The 22,868-nt window shown below is 39.0% G+C and overlaps 1 protein-coding gene across 5 annotated transcripts in view; it reads right to left on the reverse strand.

The window, feature by feature from the left end:
- Positions 1–5,781, reverse strand: part of ATP2C1 (ATPase secretory pathway Ca2+ transporting 1) — a 58,717-nt gene extending 52,936 nt beyond the window's left edge. For 2 of the 5 annotated variants that reach the window (XM_039336224.1, XM_039336220.1), the window contains exons 1-2: positions 5,569–5,781; positions 4,804–4,990 (exon numbers count right to left, since the gene is read on the reverse strand). In XM_039336224.1, the coding sequence (XP_039192158.1) occupies positions 4,804–4,809 (6 nt within the window). In that variant the 5' untranslated portion in view covers positions 4,810–4,990; positions 5,569–5,781. Of the gene's footprint in view, positions 1–4,803; positions 4,991–5,388; positions 5,459–5,568 lie in introns of those variants that run through there. The other 3 variants (XM_039336223.1, XM_039336221.1, XM_039336222.1) reach the window with 3 other exon arrangements.
- Positions 5,782–22,868: the final 17,087 nt, after the last annotated feature.

Consider the following 22,868-nt stretch of genomic DNA (forward strand, 5'->3'; position numbering starts at 1 on the left):
TTGAAGAGCCCTGGGGTACCCCACTACACACTTCCCTCCATGCAGATGCAGTTCCATTGAGGACGACACGCTGAGTATGGCCAGTCAGCCAGCTACAAATCCATCTGGTAGTGTTGCTGTCTAACCCACATTTTTCTATTTTATTAAGTAATAGTTGTGATCTACTTTATCAAATGACTTACTGAAGTCCAGATAAATTATATCCACAACATTCCTCTGGTCCACTAATTTTGTCACCTGGTCAAAGAATGCAATAAGATTTGTCTGGCATGATCTGTTTTTGACAAACCCATGTTGGCTTTTGGTAATGACTTTGTTTGCCTCTAGGGTAGGGACGGTCTACTTCATCGTCAGAATCCTCCTCTGGGTTCCTTTGGGCTCCTTCCTGGTGCATGGACGCAGCCTCTGGAGTGCTTCTGATCGGCCTCATGTTCTTGATGGCGCCGCCCGCTGCCTCTTCTGCAGTAACCTCTTCTCTCAAGGCATCTTGGAATGATAAGTCTTCTTTAGCAAAAAGTGTCTGCTGTAATTCTCTATGCCTCAGTCCGCATACAAATCTGTCTCTCAGCCGTTCTTCTAGGTCCTTGAACTTGCAGTGTTTAGCGGCTTTTCTCAGCGCAGCTTTGGCTGATTCTCCGGGTCGCTGATTCATTGCTTGATTATCTTTTCCAAGATCTTCCCAGGTATTGAGATCAGGTATTGTAGTTTCCTGGATCCACTTCTAATATCATATAGACAACTGCTCACCATTTTAATTTTCATCTAGCTACTCATAGCTTTTCTAAGCTTTTAAGAAAAAACTTGTGACCTGCTTGATCCCATCCAACTGTTTTCTCTTTCTACTTTCCCATTTAGTCTCATTTAGTCATTTTGCTGTTTCACAATCTGGCTGCACTACATAATCAGCCTGCATCAATAGCTAAAGGATACATGTTTCTTCTTGTTGATCACTTCCTCAAATACTTATTCTTGATGCAGTGCATAGTAGTCTTCATAACTAGTTCCAGGTTATTAATAAAAAATATCTTTCTTGTTTTCTGCAATCTATCTGTGTCCAGCTATCAAAATCGTACATATAGTTTATATAGTAATTCTTTATCTAAATAGGTTTCCTAGAAGAATCACAGAAGATTCAGGAAGAGCTCTTAGGAATGAAGCTACCCAAGCCATACCTAAGAGAAGGAACTTCAAAATAATCCATAAAAACCTGCAGCAAACCACTTTTCTAATGTTGTCAAGAAGGCTGCATCAATAGCATTCATAGACATGAATTCATGCATACTTTATAAAGCTTTTTCATGCAAACTTCCTGCTCATCCCATTTCTGTTTACATTCCTATAGACAACAAGTTCAGTATATTTACAATTCATCAGACATATTGCTTACAATCATACATGCTTTCAAATTCTTGTCACACATTCTATTCACATAATTGATGATAAAAGATTTGATAAAGACAGGTGCAATCATAATTCAGTGAAATATTCAGTATTCGTTCAATATTTTGATCAAAAAAGCAAAAGTTTGCAGCCAATAAAGTGGCAGAGAATATGAGATAGCTAATATAATTGCTCAATATGCAAAGGAAATTCTTAAAAAATAGTTTTTTGGAGTATTATGTCTTATTTAAAGATGATGCCTGTATTATAATATTTGGAGAATTCCAAAATGTTTAAAAAGGAAACCATATATTTACCAATTTAAAATTAATACAGAAAATAATCATAATCACTCTATTTATCCTGGATGTTGATCTTAAGAGCATTTTTTAAAAAATGTATCATTACTTCCATATCAGTATTGTCTGAGCTAATCAGTTGAGAGAGTACTGTGTATTATTAATATTGAATAAAGAAAGGAACTTTATTGTAGCAATATAATGAAATCTATCATTATTTCATCCAGATTGATCCAGAATTTTCTTGACTTCCATTTGTTTCTTCCTGATACAGTACAATCTGTGTCACTTTATTTAATAATTGAAGAACATACATAATACTCTGCTGGTTTGGACCCCTGGCCCATCTATTCCAGCAATCTGATCATATAGTGGCCAAACAACTCCACAAGGAAGCCTATTAATCACCCAGTTCAAGAAGGATGGTATATGAATCCAAGCCTTTTAACACGTCAATGAAAGAACTGTTCTTTTCAGTTTCTTCAATTTGTGACTGGAATATGTTTATGAATGAATGCTATAGGACTGTTTTGGAACTCATTTTGAAAAAAATCTGGAAAGGAGGTGAACAAGAGAGGGCATAACAAAGAAATTCAACCTTGGAAATATCAAGATAGACATAATCACCCAGCAGATGGCTTTCATACACTACCATCAAGATTAAAAGCCATTTATCTCCAAGTCTTCTATAAATTGGTCCAATTTTGGTAGCCAGCACCACACCTCATGGTAAAAAATTCTAAAATTTAATTGCACTTCATGTAAAAAAACCCCAAATCCTTACATTCCTAAAATTAAAGGAAAGCACAAAAAGAGATTTGATAAAAAATGTGACAAATTCTGTATTGAGTTTGCAATACACATTTCACTCTTATTCTCCCATGGAAACCTTTGTATACATTACTATATATATATATACAGGATAGAAAATCAATAAATGCTAATCTGCACAATGTATGCAATAACTGCAACTATTCCTTGGAAAAATTAACGAAACTACCTTAAAAAAAATCCTTTATATAAAAATATTCTCTCCTCAAATTATTTTGTCCAGATTTTTAAGTAGTATAGGTCAGGGAAAACTGTTACAATTAAATGTAATGCTTCATATGAAGAGATAAGAGTTTTTATGTGAATTATAGATTTAGAAACTGAACTGGGTCTTACACAGATGATTAAATTTCATATATTAATTCCAGAAGGTGAAAGTCATAAATTGTTATGAGTGCTAGCTACTTAGTAATTTGTATGGCAGTTACCTAAATGAAGTATTTGTTATTTATATATGGTCATTATTCTCCATTCAACTACCTAGGTTTGGTTGTTGTAGGAAATAATACTTAGATGTTTCAAAATATATATTTTTGTTTATTAATATAGCAAGAAAAACTTTTTGGCTACTTCATTTTTTAGTCATCTAGGATAAAAGTTCCTCTTTCATTTATTTATTCTGGTTTTTTTTAAACGACTAGATCAGGAGTAGGCAATTTTCCCCAGATGTCATATACCACATATGTACCCTGCTGCTTCCCCCCCCCCCACACACACACACACCTCCCAATGCTTCGCTCCTGCCCTCACTGCTAACACCCTGCAAACCAGACAGGAACAGCTGAAGGGCTGGATACCCAGGTCTGGCCTAGTCACAAAAAAGTTGTTAAAATGAGTTACAGAAAAGTAACAGATGGAGACATATTTACTAAAATATGTATTTCTGCTGTTGGCTACCTACCATAGCATTATTATTAGACTTGAGTGGAAAGCTTAATCTGATTAAGAATGAAAGCTACAGCTATTCTCAGATTTTTTTTAAAAAAAAATACTAATGTAATTTAGTGTTTATTTTATCATTTGTTTAATATAAACAAACAACACATCTGTTATGTCAGTTTCTCTGGATGTTTTAATAAAACTCACCTCTAATAATTAGTCATGCTGATTGGGAAAGCCTAAAAATATGGTGAAAAATATCTAAAGTTGAAAAACATTGCATTATTCTGTGATTACTGTGTATCTCATAACTTTTAATGGTAGAGTTGATGATGATCTTTCTTTGAAACAACTGCATTTCAACTTTGTTCAAGCAAAAGAGAGTTTATTTCAATAAACAAATTATAAAAATAGAAAAGTTTTCTATAAGCATTTCGTTCTAAGGATTTAATGAAATTTACTATCAAATAACTATGTGTTAGACTGCAGCCAGAGTTAAACTACATAACATGCTCCCAATATATTCCTAAATGAAATGTAGCTAGAATACATGGACAGCTAATTTAATCAGTATAGTGGAATGGGGGGGACAGAGTTAACCCTTCCCTTAATATGAACTTTAACATTAAAATTCAGGCTGCATTTGGTGGTATTATTAAAATACAAATGAATTATTTTCTTATTGATATTAGACTAATAATATTATATGAAGCCATCTGGCATTTCTGGAGCTTAGTTGGACTAAACCAATTAGCATAGAATCAGCCATGAGATCAGTGAGAAGATAGCTATTTCAAATTGATAGATGTTGTTCCCATTTAATTATTTTCAATTTTATTGAAAATGCTGTTTATTTTAGCATCATCTTGATTTTGCACTTCCTCAAGAATTTCCAGCTAAAGAAAGGAACAGGTATACACGCTTAGATTAAGACATTTTAGCAAACAATTTCTAAGACCTAGGTTTGGTACAGAAAACTCCATTTCTATTTTTGAAATGTTGAGACTAGAATTCAAAATATATTAAGATTTTAATTAGTTTAAATAGAATTTTAATCATATTCAAACTTTACTTGAACAAATGTATAACAGAAATCTTTAATCTTTTCCTAACCAATAACAGCCACTCACACTTGTTTTAAATAAACCACAACAAAAGAAGCTATAAGACCAGACTATGATTCAGACAAAGCACTAGGGTTTAGGAAATTTAAGGCAGAACTATTGCAAAATAGAAGTCCAATAGTCTACACAACATTTGTCCAACACTATATGGTCTATATAAGCTTATGTCTCAAGAATCACACCTGAAGACGGATTAAGCAAAATGTAATTGCTGTGCTTTTGTTTCTTTAAGGCAATTATATCGTTTTCCCCAACAATCCCCAAATGAACTCCTTCCCCAAAATATTTACCTTCATTTTCCCATTGAAAGCGCACTTGGGTTGATGGCTACAAAGACTTTAATGACAGCAACAAGCAGCCCAATGGTTGGGACTGAGCAGAAAAGTGCAGAGACACCCCTATATTCCAGGAAGGTGCTTTGTTCCCACTGACCTCAAACACAGCAACATCGGTGAGAATAGGGTAAGTGATGAAACGCTAGCAAAAGAAAGGGGAGACAAAGATATAGGAAACAAAAATGCTGCTGCTTATCCTGGCCATTCTTTTTCATCATCAGGAGGGCTCCAACTGGCAGAAAACTACCTTCTCACCCGCCCCCCTGCCCCCCCCCCCAAGATTTCAAAGGGAAACACTCTGCAACCCAGCAGCTCCACAAACAGAAAAGCATCTTCGGAGAACCACCCAAGGGGGACCTCTGCCGGCTGAATACCAAGCCTTCTCGGGAGCGCGGAGAGAGTCGCCAAGATTCTCCCGAGTGCTCCTCAGGGATCGCTCCCCTTTCTTGACACTTGTCACCCGCTCTCCTCCAACCACTCCCAGCGACCGTCACCTACTCGCCCTCCTGCCTGTTGCTAGGGCTCAGCCCGGACACCCACCTGGAAGGTGGACGGAAGGATACTAGCCTTAGTCGGGAGAAGTCTGCGGGCATCCACCGAGATCTCTCGCGAGCCTCCCGGCTTCTTTCGCCAGAAGCGAGGAGGAGCCACCGGCACCCGCCCCTCCTCTTGTAGGCCATTCTTCAATTGCCCCCATCCCTGCAGCGCCTCAGAACCAACCTTGTGCCTCCCTCTTGCAAGCCGTCCGACGCCCTGCCCAGGAAAAGATCCCTTTTCACTGCTTCGGCTCGGATTCCTCGCCACAGCAGCAGCAGCAGCAGCGCCGCCAATGCAAGCACATACTCGCCTCTCCCTCCCAAGCCCGGTTCACTTCCGCTCCCAGCCGCGGGCACGGAGCGGAAGGGCCTAAGAATGAGCGCGAGGCAGGAGCCCGGGAGGACGCCGGACCGGGAGCAAAGGTGCGCATGCGCCAGGCGCCGCCAGATTAAACCCCAGTGGCGTTTCCTCGGCGCCGTGGTTATCGGTCAGAGCTGCTTTTCCTTTGCGCCCACCCCTGCCATATCCTGTTGTTTGGAGAGAGAGGAGGCGGGATGAAAAAAGGGCTCGGAGAGGTTCCTTGTTTGGCCAAGATGGGCGTGGTGCCCGGGGAGGCATCCGCTCACAGAGCATTGGCCTTTAAACGCAACAAAGGCTACTGCCGTGTGGTCCATCACAAGGCGGGGAGATCCGCTCAGCCCCGCACGGTTTGCCCCCCAATTAAGGCGAGAAAGGAACTGGGCTGAAAAAGTGACCTGCGCCTGTAATTCATGCTCTTATATACACGCCCTCTTGTCTGCTCGCTACACAGAAAGCAAAATTAACATTTGCTATCGTTGAGTAAAACTAATTGTGAAAGGGGTGCTTTTAATAAAGTAGACAGGAAAAGTATGCATGTTTTATTGAGAAAGAAACCAGTAATGCCACACGAAGGGCTTATTTTTTAAATTTTGGATTAGCAACTCCAATCTGGAATAGAATAAAGCTGCCCTTGTTTCTCCGGCTCATGTTGCAATCCAATCCATTATGCCCTATTTCTGTGCATGAAGTTGAATGACTTGTCTTGATAGAAATCGGAGCCCAACGGTTGTTGAAGACTAGACCCGTGACTTTCCCAGTAAGAGAAAACATTCTGCATAGGCTTTCTCGAGCACTGCATTATTTTAATGTAGCAGTCCTCCCCAGCATTGAGAATATTTTCCAGTGATTATTCAGCCAGCTAACAATTCTGTGCATGCCTGCAACCATCCTTCTGTTGAATTTTGTTTAAATTCCTGAAACTGATTAATTTGTGAACTAGGGCAGGGCTTTTCAACCAGTGGTACAGCTACCACCTGTGGTACGTTGGCACCTGGCAGGTGGTAGCGATCATCCTAGAAAAGTGGGGGAGGGTGAGGGGAATGAGCTGAACCAGTGGCAGCACTGCACAAGCCTGAGCAAGAGATGGCTGGAGCTGCAGGGCTGTCAGGGTTCAGCGGAAGCGCCATGGCTGGAGCTGCAGGGCTCAGTGGAAGCGCCAGGATCAGCGCCAGCTGATCCTGGCGCTTCTGAGCCCTGAAGAAGCACCAGTCAGCTGGAATGTTGCAGCATTTCTAGGATCTTGTGATTTACATTCAGATGCTTGGCAACTGATTCATATTTATGATGGTCACAGTGTCCCAGGATCATGTGAAGTAACCAAAACCTGCTGCAACCACCCAGCAGATGGGGGAATAAAAACCAAACCCTCACCCTACCCCCATTGCCAATCCTCAACAGAAATGCTCACAACAATGAAAACCTCGGACAAGAGGAAGAGTGCTGCCGGGCGGGCAGGCAGGTGTCTTGCTCGGCTGTGGCTTGGGGGGCACTTTTTTCAGTCCTGTTATACATCTTGCTAGGCGAGTGATGGTACTCGGTTGTTGCCATATCCTAAAAGTGGTACAATGGGTGAAAAAGTTGAAAAGCCCTGAACTAGGGAAATATATTTTAAAAAATTAAAAATTTAGTTTCTAGTGTTTCAGTAATTTCAATCAAGAGTACTTTCCATCATGAATATTTTCTAAGGTGTGCCAATTATTCAACATATACTTGCCTCCAGACTCCATGAGCTGTTCCTTATCTCACATATTCCATTTTCCATCTGTTGGCAGCAATTTAAAAAATCACATTTATCAAGAATGCAAGTTACCATTTTAAGTACATTGGATTTACAGTGTTTGCAGGAGAAAAATCATTAGAAGTAACAGCTCCCTAATTAAACAGCAGCATCAGGCAGAAGGCCATCAAATTATAGTATCACTTTGAAGATTAGAAGAACTAATTTTACTAGAGCTGCAGTGCTGCTACTAGTTATATAACTACCAGTTCTAAGCTTGTATGTATTTGCTTACTTTTACTTGCTTCAAAAGACTACTTGTCAAGCAAACAATTAACTTGGCAATAATTATATGTGTTTAGTTTGAAAGAACTATACTCATGGAACAGTGTCATACAATTGTTACCTCCATTCATGTCACAATTGTAACAGATTGCAAGTATCACAGTAGTTTATATTTCTTGGTGTAAGTTATAATATTTGTATGCCAAATAATTTGATTATTTATTTAAAATGTTTACAGAATTCTGAGTAATTTACAGATTGTTTAAAATAGTAAAAGAACAAAGACTAAAAGAGAATTATAAAATAGGATAGGAATAAAAAAAATCACACAATCTAAAGCAGTGGTCCCCAACCTTGAGGCTTGGCAGTCAGCTGGGGGGGGAGGGGAACTGGCCACGTAAGCATTACAATACAATGCCCTTAATTTCCAAATCGAAAGCCAGTCTGGAAATGCCATAGTTAACAGTATATAAAGCCTCTCAAAGATCATTCACCATAGGTCTTCAACAGGTGCATTATTCTGGCTTGAAACTTGACTGAAATGGGTCTATATAATCTGCTTTCTCCAGGGTCCTCTGTACCTGCAGCCCAATCACTTCTCAACAAGTTTCCTTAAAAATGGGAAAGTTGACGATTGGACAGTAAGGGTCTGAGAATATTGCATGGACCTAACTACAGGTCGCACATCCCCCCCATTATCTTAACAATCTTAACAATCCAGGAAGAACCTGGGTCCATTAAACACATGGTGGAATTAACAGTGCAGAGAATTCTGCCCACTTCCTCAAGAGCTACCAACTTAAACTTATCCTAGATCACATCATCTGAAATTCATATAACTTTTACTATTAAAGTAAAATGGTTCCAGTCTTCTTGAATGAACTAATGTTTTCTTTCATTGACACTGACAAACACTGTAGCTTAATTAGATTGCTACTGACTTCATATTCTGTGTTTGTACAGCAATATTTCACACAGACAACTTGCTTCAATCTAAAGAAAAGATTATCCCTTACACAGAAATCTCTATCCCATTGGAACAATAGGTGTATGCAATGTTGCGTAGCCAATGCTGTGATACTAATTGAAGTGATGACAAATTCCCAAAATGAAATTTATGACCCAGAGTAAAAATGAAATTTATTAAAAGTTCTGATGCCCAGGCTCTGCCTTCCCCTCCCCAACATAAAGCTGTTTTCAGTGCCTGGCAGTCACATGAACATGATTTATAACGTTTTTGCCAGTATTTCTGGTTTCTAGTTTTTCTAGGAAAAACTCTTCTCTTAGGTAGCAATAGGTTTGCTTAACAACGGTGGCATTCACTATTGACCATGGCATTCTTTTTTCTTTTTCAGTCTCATAGCCTTCCATAATTCCAGAATCTGTACCAAATCTTTTGGTTTATTCTGAGTAAGTCCATAAACAAGATGTCTTCCAAGATCTGCAGATGATACCACTCTAATGGGAGAAAGTGAAGAGGAACTAAAGAGCCTCTTAATGCGGGTGAAGAAGGAGAGTGCAAAAGTTGGCTTGAAACTCAACATTAAGAAAACCAAGATCATGGCATCTGGCCCTCTCAATTCCTGGCAAATAATTGGGGAAGAAATGGAGGTAGTGACAGATTTTATTTTCCTGGGCTCCAAAATCACCACAGATGGGGACTGCAGCCAAGAAATTAAAAGACGCTTGCTCCTGGGGAGGAAAGCTATGGCAAATCTAGACAGCATACTAAAAAGCAGAGACATCAGCCTGCCAACAAAAGTATGTATAGTCAAAGCCATGGTTTTCCCAATTGCAATGTATGGCTGTGAAAGTTGGACCATAAGAAAGGCTGAGCGACAAAGAATTGAGGCCTTTGAACTATGGTGCTGGAGAAGACTCCTGCAAGTCCTCTGGACTGCAAGGCGATCAAACCGGTCAGTCCTAGAGGAGATCAACCCTGACTGCTCTTTAGAAGGCCAGATCCTGAAATTGAAACTCAAGTACTTTAGCCACCACTGGAGAAGGGCCTAATGCTGGGAAAGATTGAGGGCAATAGAAGAAGGGGACGACAGAGAATGAGGTGGCTGGATGGAGTCACTGAAGCAGTTAGGTATGAGCTTAAATGGACTCCAGAAGATGGTAGAGGACAGGAACACCTGGAGGAACGTTGTCCATGGGGTCGCGATGGGTCAGACACGACTTTGCAACTAACAGCAACAACAATATGCATAAACCAATTTTCTTTTCTACCTTTAATTTGTTCCTTCTAGAACAAGTCTAAGTAGTAGCCAGATTAAGATTCTAGTACACCTTACTAAAATCATTTTTCTCTGGATCAAAACATTCATGTATCTGGTTTATCTTAGTTTTTGAAATATGTTACACCTGTTAGTATGTCAGGCAGTATAATGGACATTAGAAATGTTGTACTCTCTCTCTCCAAAGAATCAATAGCAATCATGAGATGCAATCATAACTATTTGGACAGGGAGAGTAAACCATCTTATCATTTCTGGAAGACTTAAACATCAAGAAACTGGCATATGAGGAACAATCCCCCAAATCCTTTCCAATTCTATGACTATATAATCCTCAGGAAGAAGTCAAAGATTGCAAAATGCCAGATAGTGTAACAACTGAAATCTTGTTCCTTTTATATATGTATTCAGTAACACCACATGCATCCTAGGGGTGAGGTTTAAATCAGACCATCATAAAACCATTTTAGTTATTTTGGCACGCATAGCCCCATCTATTCCCATGGGCACACTTCAATCCAGGCACTCATTGTAGAATTTCTAATATTACTTCCCCAAATTGGCATACTCTAGAAAATTTGGGCTGTAATTCTCAGAACCTTCAGAAGGATGGTTTTCCAAGAATCATAGTCTCCCACATCTAAATTTCATCAGATTCAGAAAAGTAGAAATGCATCATGTGAGAATTGATGCTGATGGAAAATCAATAACATTGAAAATAAATATCACAATTTACAAATTAATCCATATCTTTACAGGCATCTCAAGGAAGCCTGCAATACAGAAAACTGCTAATTTTTCAGTTGAACAGTTGAATTTCTCAATAACTTATCTTAATTAAAATTCTTGTTTCTGAGGCATGAACATCATTTTTTCCTCAAAAAACCTCCCATAGTGTGTTCTTTTAATCAGAAAATCAGTATAGCACCCAATAATGAATGGATTTCAAAGAATTATAAAATGTATCAGAAATAAAAAATTGAAGCTATGGGGATGGGGGAGATGAAGAAGAAAAGACACTTTTCAGCTAAAACATAGGCTACTACAAAATGATCTTGGATCTCAGTCCACAAGAATTTACAATCAGCTACATTGCATAATGGCAGACTATTTAAAGGCAGATCAAAGAGAACAGTCTCAAAGAAGAAAAGAACTTTTAAGGGCTTTCAGAAGTAGGAGCTAAATCACAGGAATTACTTACATTTACCTGTACTGGATATACCACATTTTGAATGCTTCTTTGCACACACTGGGCTTAATTATAAACTACAAAGGGGAAGGATTCAGAAGACTGCATGAGATGAGGGAAACAATAACGAAAAAGATTCTGAAGGAGAATAGAACAGAAGTGGAGTCTGTATAGAAGGAAGAGGCAATTTTGGATGAGGATGATGAGGAAGAAAGAACAAGGGCAGAGTAACCATCATTGCTCCTCTACATACCCAGAGCTTAATTTTGTCGGAAAGGAGATTAAATAATTCAAAATCTTCCCCCAAACGACACCCCCAAAGACAGAAATAGACATTGAATGGAAGCTGTTCAGTATGCATAGATGGAGAGATGGCACCATGACATGGGTATGCACCACCATCCTCTACTCCTTTCTGCAAGAGACACTTACTACTACATACAGTATGTCTAGCTATGTACACTCTTCTAGCTATTTGAAGTTCAGAGTATTAATCCACCCCCAGAAACAGATTATGACACAGCACCATTTCTTTATATAAACCTTATAAAAGGTATCTACAGGTAAATCTTCCACTTCCTTACTAAAAAGCATGGCGATTCTAAAAAATGATGTTTACTGTCTTACATGTGTCCTCCAGCTGTTCATTTCCCCAAATATATCAATTCATCAATCCAGAAATATTGCATGAACATTCTAATAGACCATTTCACAATTTTTGTAAATTTTTCTCCAAAATTTGTCCTAAACCTGGACAAATGGTTGGATTAGAAGACCTCCAAAGTCCCTTCCAACTCTATTATTCTGTATTCTGTATGTAATATGATAAGGATAGTCACTTATGCCCATGTTACCTTTTTTCTGTAATTATTTTTGCCTCGGTTGCTCTTGAAATCTACTTCCAAACCTCAGCTGATCCAAAATGTAATGAACTGTCTGCTTACTCTCCAATCTCATTGTCATATTACACTACTTCTGTCCATTGCAGAAACCACCTAGAAGATCAACCATGTTTAAATAAAATCATCCATGTTTAAGCATATCCAGCAAATGAAAATCTCCCACTTCCTGTGGAATTTTTGTGCATTGTTGAACAGCTAGTATTGTTAGGAACTTTTTTTCTTGGTGTCTAACAGAAATCTGTTTCCTGTAATTTAAACTCATTATTTTTTGCCTTATATGCAATGAGCCATTACGGACACTATAGAATCAGGGTGCAGTCAATGAGTGGACGTTGACAAAGTAATGAGATACGTGATTTTTGCCAACACAGCAAGCACTGAGTGACTATTTAAGCCATTAGTTTTCCCATTACCTTCTAAAACTTTAAAAAATATCCAGCAGTTTAGTATCACAATGACAATGGCTCCATTGTTGTTATACAGCCATCATCCATGCAGTCCAAAGTGAGTCAGCACATTACTGAACTGTCTACACAAGCAACATAATTTCTTAGAAGTCTGTATAAATGCTAAACCATTCACGGTGACAAGGTTTACATGGGATATTTGCTAAGACAATCTTCTGCAACCTGGTCATTTCTAGTGATGTTGGTATTAGAATTCTCAGAATGTCCTGCCAGCTTGACCACGTTAGTGAAAATTTTGGAATTATATATCTGAAAGGCACCCGATTGGATATACCTATTCTAAAGAGTTAGGAAACATTGGAGAGAGGAAATCACTTTGTTAGAGATTTGACTTGGTTAATTTATTTAAACTGTATGGCTGGACCTTTATTCCAAATTCTGCTTCAGATCTAACTATAGCGTAACACTTTTCCTTTGGTACTCCAAACAACCAGGTGTTATGAATTCACTGTGCTTAATTTTTGCTCTCATTACGTTTGCCCTGATGAGAATTGTTGTTTCTTTGTAAAACCACCTTTCTGATGACTACAGGAAGTTGCAGTGAGCTTGTAGAATTAGTGGAGCATTCCATCAGAGGAAGACTGCTTATTGATAAGGGGTATCAAAACTGTCGCAAAAGCACTTCTGGTCATTAATGTTTCCAACTCTCCCCTTAGACCAGGTGTCAAACTGCCGCCTCGTGGGCCAGATGCATCATAGAAAAACCGCGCTCACCCCATTGCTGGCAATGCAAAAAAAGTCACGATACATCGCGACACATCACATGACATTGTGAGTTTGATACCCCTGCCTTAGACCAGGGCTTTTCAACCTTTTCACAGATTGTACCACTTTTAGGACATGACAATATTTGAGTATCACCAGTGCTTAGTAAGGTGTCAAAAACTTAATGACTAAAAAAGGGGGGGGGATTTTGAGTTTTACTGATTAGATTCATTTGTTGTTATAGATATTGCTGGTTTATAATATTATGGAAAAATAAAAAGTTGAGGTTCAATGTTAATGCTTCTTTCTACTGCAACAGAGGAAGTCTGTTCTTTTTCCCTTTTCTCCCTCACTTTTCCCCCCTTTTTCCTCCCCACTGTGTCCTACTATTTGCTTTTGTATTTTTGTATTTTATTCTATAATCTAATAAAATATTATAAACTGTAGAAAAAAAGGGGAAAAGTACCAGTTTTAATTTCTTCGGTGGCTGTTCCTTTGCTGAATCACTTTCCCTTTGCACTGACAAATGTATGATTAATTTATCCATGTTTATTAATATGCACCACTACCAGCTAGCTCAGGGGTCTTGAAACTTGGCACTTTTAAGACTTGTGGACTTCAGCTCCCAGAATTCCTCAGCCCTCATGGCTGGTTGAGGAATTCTGGGAGTTGAAATCCACAGGTCTTAAAGTTACTAAGTTTGTAGACCCCTCAGCTAGCTGGTCAGCCCTTCTGAGCTTTCCTTCCATAGTGTAGTACGAATGCACCCTCCATCCCTTCCCTGTACTCTTAAAGACACATGAATCAAGTACAAAGCAAGAAAGGCTCACAAAATAAACACGTGTGTGTTTTCTTTAAGCTGCCTCAGGCATGTCACATATCACAATGTTGTAACTAGAGACTCCGGCAAATGCAAAAAGCTTTAGCCATAAATTAAGCCTGTTTACTTCAAAGAAAACTTTCTAAAAGCCATAGACAGACTCAAGATAAGATTTGTTTAAAGGGATTAAACCTATAGAAGTCAACACATTGCACTCATTCCTAGCCTAAAATACAGACTAAAATATTCCAATAACCAAAGCACACAAAGGAGCCTCTGAATTACAAAATGCTGTAAAAACTGTATAAAAATCCTTATGGTAACCCAATCAAACTGCCAGCTGATCCAGAACTAAGTTAACCCACTTCCTTTCTGACATGCTCATCTGCCGGCTTTTCATTTCATCAGTGCTGATTACATTCTCCTGGCTGGAGAAAACAAACTAGGGAAGCTTTTCTTCCAGCAACAGCTGCTGCTTCTTCCTTGTATCTTTTTTCTCCCTGCCTGCTGAGCTCTCCATCCACAGCTTCTTCTCCATCCCCTTCTCTTTCTCTGTTGTTTTTTTTCCCACCAAAACCATCTCTTTTTATATCCTCTCCTCTCTTCCCCCCTTTTTCTTAAGTTCACCTCCAGCTCCATGCTGCTTCCAGAAGCATCAATCAGCTGGAGCCAATCAGCTAGAGCCCTGCTGGCTCCTGGGGCTTCTGCTAAGCCCCAACAGTCCAGCAGCTGCAATTGCCTCTCTCTCAGGCTTGGGTTGCTTTGGCTCATTCCTCTCCCCAGCTCTACTTCTCTAGGACAATCACATACCACCTGCCATGTGCCAAATACCACAGGTGGTACACGTACCACTGGTTGAAAAACCCTGCCTTAGACAATGCATGTAATGTTCTTAAGCAACAGCTTGGCATTTATACTTCAGTCCACATGCTCAGATGGCAAGCTGCCATGTCTGCAAGGTGATCTAGTTTTAGCAGAGACAGATCCTTAGACAGAAAAGAGCCAATTGTCCTCCCTTTGACATGCAGCACATCCATCCATTTTTTAAAATAAATTTAGACCATGACACATTATAATTACAAGCCATAAAATAGCCATAGAAACAATTATATTGAATGAGTTAGGAGACACAGATTTTACATGGAGGAGAAATAGCTCAATCCAAGTCTTCAGTGTAGAGATAGAGGTCAGGTAGAGGTCATGAGCAGCAAACTGCTTACCTCAAATGCCTGCATGCCTCGAATCCCTGCATGATCTCATCCAGTTCATATTGCCATGGTGATGTAGGAAACTACCCCAGGCTGGTACATGATCTCACCTAGTTCACATGATCTCACCTAGTTCACATCAACAGGATGTTGCAGAAAACTGCCCCTTGCTGGTGCCCCTAGCTGATATTCTTAAGGATTGACAAGGAGAATCCATCAATAAAATACTGTTGCCGCTTGTAAAAACTGTATAAGAGCAATAAAGACTGCGAAGGCAGTCAGACATTCTTGCACCCTGCAATGACTGGTCTCTAATTACTTCATCTGGTGCCCGAGCCAGGAACCCCCCTCGCTCCCCCATGAGGAGCAACAGCCAACATACTTACCATCGTCTGGAACAGACCTCTAGGTGCACCTTCGTCCTCTGGGATCCCTCATGGTAAGTATGGGTTGCAATCTATCTCAGCATCAGCATAAACATGTATAGGAACTCCGATTCCTGTTACATAAATCAGGTGTGACAGCACCTGAGGCAGATATAAGGAAGCTGGTGGAAGAGGTAGGGAAACTCTGTCCCTGGTATCCAGAGTGCGGGATGCTCCATTTACAGGATTGGGTAAAGATAGGGCATAGTTTACATCTTGAACCAGTACAGATATTACATCGATGGTATCAGTGCAGTCAAGCAGTGGAAAAATTTGGCTCGGATGCTTTGGCAGGGCAACAATTAACTACAAGCCCCCCACCTGATTATGACCAGATAAAAATTGTCATCCCAAAAGCATCTCCAATTGGATCTTTAGCTCCTTCTGAAGAGGCTAATTCTTTTGCCTCCTTACGGTCATTGTACACCCACATAAGGAAAATATTAGAGGAACAATTAGAAAAAAAAGGGGGGGGGAATGTAGAAGAAATTGCTGATATGCTTTCTGTTTGTCCAGTACATGCCAAGGGACAAGTAAATCAGAATGGAGCTCAAATAGTGGAACATTGAATATTGCCCTTTGTCATATGCAATTTTAACAGAACTTAGAAAAGAAATTAGAGATTTGGGGTTGGGGAGTACCTATGTGCAGGGAATGCTGGAAGCCACTATGAGAAATTATATCTTAGTGCCTGAAGATTGGAAAACTACCTTTCGCATGTTGCTTACTCCAGCGCAATATGTAGTTTGGGACAGCGAGTTTAAACATCAATGTGCTGTGCGTGCTCTTAATTCGGGGGGGGGGTCATTATTCCTATCAATTGTATGGTTCTGGCCCCTTTGCCCCAGTTGATGCCCAGGTTGTTCTACCGGCTGCCACTTTACAGGTTTCTTCTGAATGTGCTAATCGAGCCTTCGGAAAAGTGCCTGTTTCTGGCAAGCCTCATCAAGCCTTCTCTAATATCAGGCAGACGGCTACTGAGCCATATCCTGATTTTATTAATAGACTACAGGATGCCTTATGGAGGCAGATAGACAATCCTGAAGCTCAGCAAGAATTGTTCATGAGGCTGGCAAAAGACAATGCCACTTCTGAATGTTGAAGGGCAATTATCGATTTGGGAAAAGATCCTGAATTGGCAGATATGATTAGAGTGTGTCAAGATATAGGAACTGCCTCTTATCAAACCAATTTATTGGCAGCTGCTTTGTCACAAGACAGCAAGCCTCAAGGAAAGTGTTACAACTATGGCAAACCCGGTCATTTTAAAAGGGAATGTAGAAATCTGGGGGGGAGGTATCTCTGCAGCATCTCACTCCTCTTTCCATTTTCTTTCATTAGGTTAATCTGAATTAAAACACTAAGAGCAGAAATCATTAGTCTTGTTAATGTTAGGCACAAACAATCAGACATGTGGAGACATGTGGAGATCAAACTAGCTACTTTAATAAAGGAAATAGGTTCTCCAACGTGGCAGCTTTCTCCTGGGAAAACTAGATAAGGCTCAAAGGCATTTTTTTCAGATCTTGCCCTCTTGTGCTTATGTAATGAGTCCAGACTAATTCCCTGCTTGAGCCGTCCTCCCAACTGCTTGCCAACAATTATTGTGCAGATTAGAGCTCAGCAATCAGACTAGCAAAGGTTATGCCAGCACTTTTTGCTGCCAATTCAAGGACAATTTAATGATTAGTACACTATTCTCACACTTGCTATATGGTATCAGCAATGGGACTTGAAGTCATTTCTCAATATGGGGACCAGAAAAATGTCTCCCAAAAAAAAGAGATAACCAATTAATATAGCAGCAAAAAGTTCTATTGTTGAGGAAAAAAGAAGACAGCTTTTATGCTCCAAAAGCTGCATAGTAATTTAAATCTTATAAGAAGATTAACTAAAAACCGAAGACCTTTTTTCAGTATTACAGTAATAAACTTTCCTTATCTTGGTAAAAACACTATAATCCCCATGCAATTAGAGTTCACTTATTATTATGTATCACTATACACATAATCTCATCTCCAATTTATTTTAATATATCAAAATCCTTTTCATCAGAAATTATTTCCACGAACCAAGGATTAACTGTAAAAGCTATAGCTCTTTCCAATTGTTATCCAGCACAGGCAATATGCAGTCAAAAACAAAAACTTATTCTGTTGTTTTTTTAAAAAAGAATTGTATAATGTTGACAATTTGATATCCCACTGATTAACACTATCTCAAGTTTACTCCCAAAATGGATTTGATGCTTTTCAGGGGCTTCATTTTTTTTAATGAATTTATCTAAATTAAAATCTTGTTCTATTTAAATAGGAACTCTTGGGCCTTTGAATCAATCATTCTTGAAGTTTACTATTTCCTAAGCAGCTCTTATAACTTCTAGACTGTTTAATGAAATTGCTAATTAATGTCTGCCATTTGTACAATTCCCACTCCCCATCCTTTTGGAACCCTGCAGGATTTCATACTTCAGTGTTGAAATTTCTTTCATTCAGCTCTTATCACCATAGACAGAGCAGATGACTTTCATATGGAATGCTGTCTAGAGTATCCATTAATGTTGGAAGTTTAATCTCACACATTAAATAACATCTAGCTATATTTTTATGCCTACTGTGCCATTTTATTTTATTCAAGAATTGTTAAAATATTCTTATGAATAGGTGTCCTTTGCTTATATTGTAGTTATCCATCAGCTATTTAATTACATTGGCTACCATAATATTTGAGAAAACAGAGAGTTATAGCACAAAAAAAATGTGTGCACCTGTTGTAGGAGGTAGCTTTCACTCTAGCACACTATTGCAGGAAATCTGGCAGTGTCTCTTTCCAATGATCCAAAATCAGGGTTTTTTTCCCTGCAACCAATAGAAAGAAGTTGGTTGGCTGGTTGAATTTTTCATCATTGGAAGAATAATGTATATTCATGCACAGGTCTCTTCTCTCTTCTGTTGGGAGAGGAAAAAAAATCTTGTTGATAGGCTGATTTGTCAGCCAGACTCCTTATCTTTACCTTCATATACAGCAGGGCTATCAAACTCGCAACATCACATGATGTGTCGCAACATATTGTGACCTTTTTTCCATTGCTGGTAATGGGATGGGCGCGGTTTCATCATGATGCATCTGGCCCACGGGCTGGAGTTAGACATCCCTGATATACAGTATTAAAAACAACAGGTGTGTATTACACATTGAATTAGCAAACTGGATCCACCCACTGTTGTGAATGGCTTGCGCCATGAAGTTGTTGTGCACTACGACACATAGAGAAGGACCTCTGTATCAGATTCCATAGAACAGGTAAAGCTGGTATGAATGTATTAACTCATGTGTCACAATAATCCCCAAGAGTCTTAGACCCAAGTCCTTTAGCATTTTTAATTCTGCTTCAAAAGAAACCAATACAATTTTTCCAGGATTTAGTAGTATGATTCTGCTTGCAAACTGCATTCCTGAACTACTGTAATTTCCAAAACCTCTGCAAGGATAGACCCAAGATAGTACCTCATGACAATCCAGGTTCCATATAGGAATGTCATGTGTTATCTTAGCCAGGTCTGAGTCTGTCATAAATGAATGTAATCTATTAACAGACAAGGTGGTTAAAGTTATTATTGACTACAGCTGCCACCTGAATCTCTAAATGCCAAATATAATCCAAAAGCATTTTGATTCTTAGCACAATACCATTAAAATTGATCTTTCTAGGCAGCAGTTTTCTGCATCTGTAAACTCAATAATAAAGACAATAGAAATATAAGCAGGTAAGTGAGCTGTCTTTCGGTTGCCTTTTCTTGTTTAAAAGGTTTCCTTTACATATCTCCTTGTAACTTGCCTCTTATGGGTTACATTGATACAGTATTTTCAAGGTTCTCATTCCTTCTTTTCTCTCAGTTCAGCTCTCTTTCTCTTCTGAATTTTTCATAGCATCTATAAGTCGATATTTATCTGACTTGCGGTTTTTGCAGGACAGAAGATAGAGCAAGAGATTCTTAGCTGTGTATAAAGTAACTGTGAGGTGTCACTACAAAATAAATATAATCCAGAAATCTATCAGAAAAAGAATATTCATGGAAGTATTAAGGGGAAAGAGAGAGAAAGATCAGAAAATTGAAGAAAAACCTAACCAAATGAATATGCTTGTGAAATAATGCATCAAAGGGCTTATTCTATATAATAGGAGCAAATCCAATTTACTTCAACAATTTAACAAAATGGTACTCTCCCTTTTTTAAAAAACAACAACATTATTTATAAGAAATCTGGTATTTTGCATATCAGTTAGCTTATACATTTTATAGATTCACTTTCTATTTATTTCACTAAAAATCAAACCTCTGGTATAATCTTGAAAATTAAATTCACATAAAAAGCTTGAAGTGAGGAAAAGAAGAAAATAAGTTCTATGGTGATACTTTTGCGGTACATTATGAACTGAGATTCACAAAGTGAGTGATCAGACTACATTCCACATGTGACTCAAAAAGAGTTTTCCACTAATTGATCATTGTTGTTACTTATAGAATACTGTATGAGCCTTAGCCTTAGACCAGTCGTTCTCAACCTGTGGGTCAGGACCCCATTTCATGGGGGTCACCAAACAACGCAGTCCACCATTTTTTCCCCCTTTTCCTTAGCTGTGCTACTCCCTTTTATTCTATTGGCTTTTGAAAGCCAATAGAATAGATTCTCTTGAATAGAGTCTAATTCTATTGGCTTTCAAAAGCCAATAGAAATTGTCCAGGCTGTCTCTGCCCTGCTGAGCCCACCAAAAGTTTCATTCTGCAAACGGTGCTGCATCAGTTGAGTAGTCCTCGACTTACGACTGGTTGAGTAGTCCTCGACTTACAACCAGTTGGGGGTCGTGGCATTAAAAAGGTTGAAAACCACTGCCTTAAACCTAACCATATTAAACCAAACTAAGATAAAAAAATAATAGATGACAGCTAGAAAGATCAATCATGTGTGCTCTAGGGGTTTATTTAGATACTTAACCCTTCCATTTCAGTTGGGCCAGAAATTTGAGATTAATTCATCTAAAAATAGATGATCTTTGCCATTGCCATAGTTTAATATTTTACCAGCTGCTGTCTTTGAAGGAAAACATAGGAGTACTCTTATATAAGAGCTTTACTTATATAGAATACCTATTCTACATAAGACATAAAAAGTTGAGAACATAGCTTATTTTTTTAGCAATATCCCTTATACAAAGATAACTGTGCACACTATTTAACATTACAAATTATCCAAGGCATCCAGACTCATTTTATCTTTGGCATCTACTATGTGATAGAAATGAGACAGTCTCCCTGAATCCCTCTAAATATAGTTATATGCCTATAAATATTGAAAGAGGATAACTAATTGTCAATTTATCTAATATGTATTCCAGGATTTTATATTATTAGTTGCATTTACATACAGTATTTTACTGTACATTAATATAAATATCACTTTTAATATGCAAACAAGTTTGTTGAGCTTTTGCTTTTTTTAGAAGGCTTAGAAGAAACAAGAGCTTCTCACACCATGGATTTTCTAGACTAAAGGTTCTCAAAATGTTGTCTGAGGCCCCCCAGGGGCAAGTCCCTTTCAGGGAGGTCATAAAAACAAGTAATTAAACATTTTAACATTTCTCAAATTTAATTTCTAATACAGTAGAGATTAATGGCTATAACCCTTGTAAAATAAAGGTGTCTGCAGTCCTCAATCGTTTTTAAAAACGTAAAGGAGTCTGAGACCAAAATATTTGAGAATTGCTTCTATAGACAACTTTTCATTGTATCTATACCTACTTTTCATCATATGGAAAATAAATTGCCCATATTGGCTCCATTTTGTTAAACCAACATGAAATTTAAAAAAAACATTTTTAATGTTTTTGTCTTCTCAGGAATTTTTTAGGGATATGATACTATAGTGCTATGATACTATAATGTTGTATATCTTCAACTGGCTAATTCAATATTATTTTGAAATAAAATTTTGAATTTCTTTTCTGATTGACAGTGCTATTATTTATGCAAACAGTGCATTTGAAGCTCTGTGTACTCTTGCCGCTAAGCCAGGGCTTTTCAACTTTTTCACCCATTGTACCACTTTTAGGATATGGCAGCATCCAAGTACCACCAGTCGTCTAGCAAGGTGTCAAAAACTTGATGACCAAAAAAAAAAAAAAAAGGAAAAAGTGATAAAGTACAGGTAGTCCTCGACTTACAACAGTTCGCTTAGTGACTGTTCGAAGTTACAACAGCACTGAAAAAAGTGCCCCCCAGGCCACAGCTGAGTAAGACACCTGCCTGCCTGCCCGGCGGCGCTCTTCCTCCTGTCTGAGATTTTCATTGTTGTGAGCATTTCTGTTGAGGATTGGCAGTGGGGGTAGGGGGTGTTTGGTATTTATTCCCCCCGTCTGCTGGGTGTTGCAGCAGGTTTTGGTTACTTCACATGATCCTGGGACACTGTGACCGTCATAAATATAAATCAGTTGCCAAGCATCTGAATATAAATCACAAGACCCTGGAGATGCTGCAACATTCCAGCTGATTGGTGCTTCTTCAGGGCTCAGCAGAAGCGCCAGGATCAGCGCAAAGCTCCATCTGGAGTCTGGTGCTGATCCTGGCACTTCCGCTGAGCCCTGACAGCCCTGCAGCTCCAGCCATCTCTTTCTCAGGCTTGTGCGGTGCTGCCACCTGTTCAGCTCATTCCCCTCCCCCGCTATCACTTTTCTACGATGGTCGCGTACCACCTGCTAGGTGCCAATGTACTACAGGGATATTACATTCCAGGTTCCTATGAAGAAAATATCCTTACAGCATCAGACTTTCCTTTCACCATCAGATGCATCCATAGCTGAGAGTTCTTTTAGCTTTGGCCCAGTCACTTCACTCTTTCTGGCACTACTAGTACTAGCCCTCTGCTCTTCCCCTTCCGACCTGAGGGGCTTATCCTCCAGCATCATATCTTTTTGCCTTTTGGAGTGGGTTGCCATTTCCTTCTCCAGTGGATCACATTTCGTCAGAACCCTCTGCTATGACCTGTCCATATTGGGTGGCCCTACACAGCATAGCTCATAGCTTCATTGAGTTACGCAAGTCCCTTCGCCACGACAAAGCAGTAATCCATGAAGGAGACTAGATGGCTACAAAGCCATCCTACTCAT

Source organism: Crotalus tigris, unplaced genomic scaffold, assembly GCF_016545835.1.
Source record: "Crotalus tigris isolate CLP2741 ecotype Arizona unplaced genomic scaffold, ASM1654583v1 scf7180000017666.27876245, whole genome shotgun sequence".
NCBI lineage: Eukaryota > Metazoa > Chordata > Lepidosauria > Squamata > Viperidae > Crotalus > Crotalus tigris.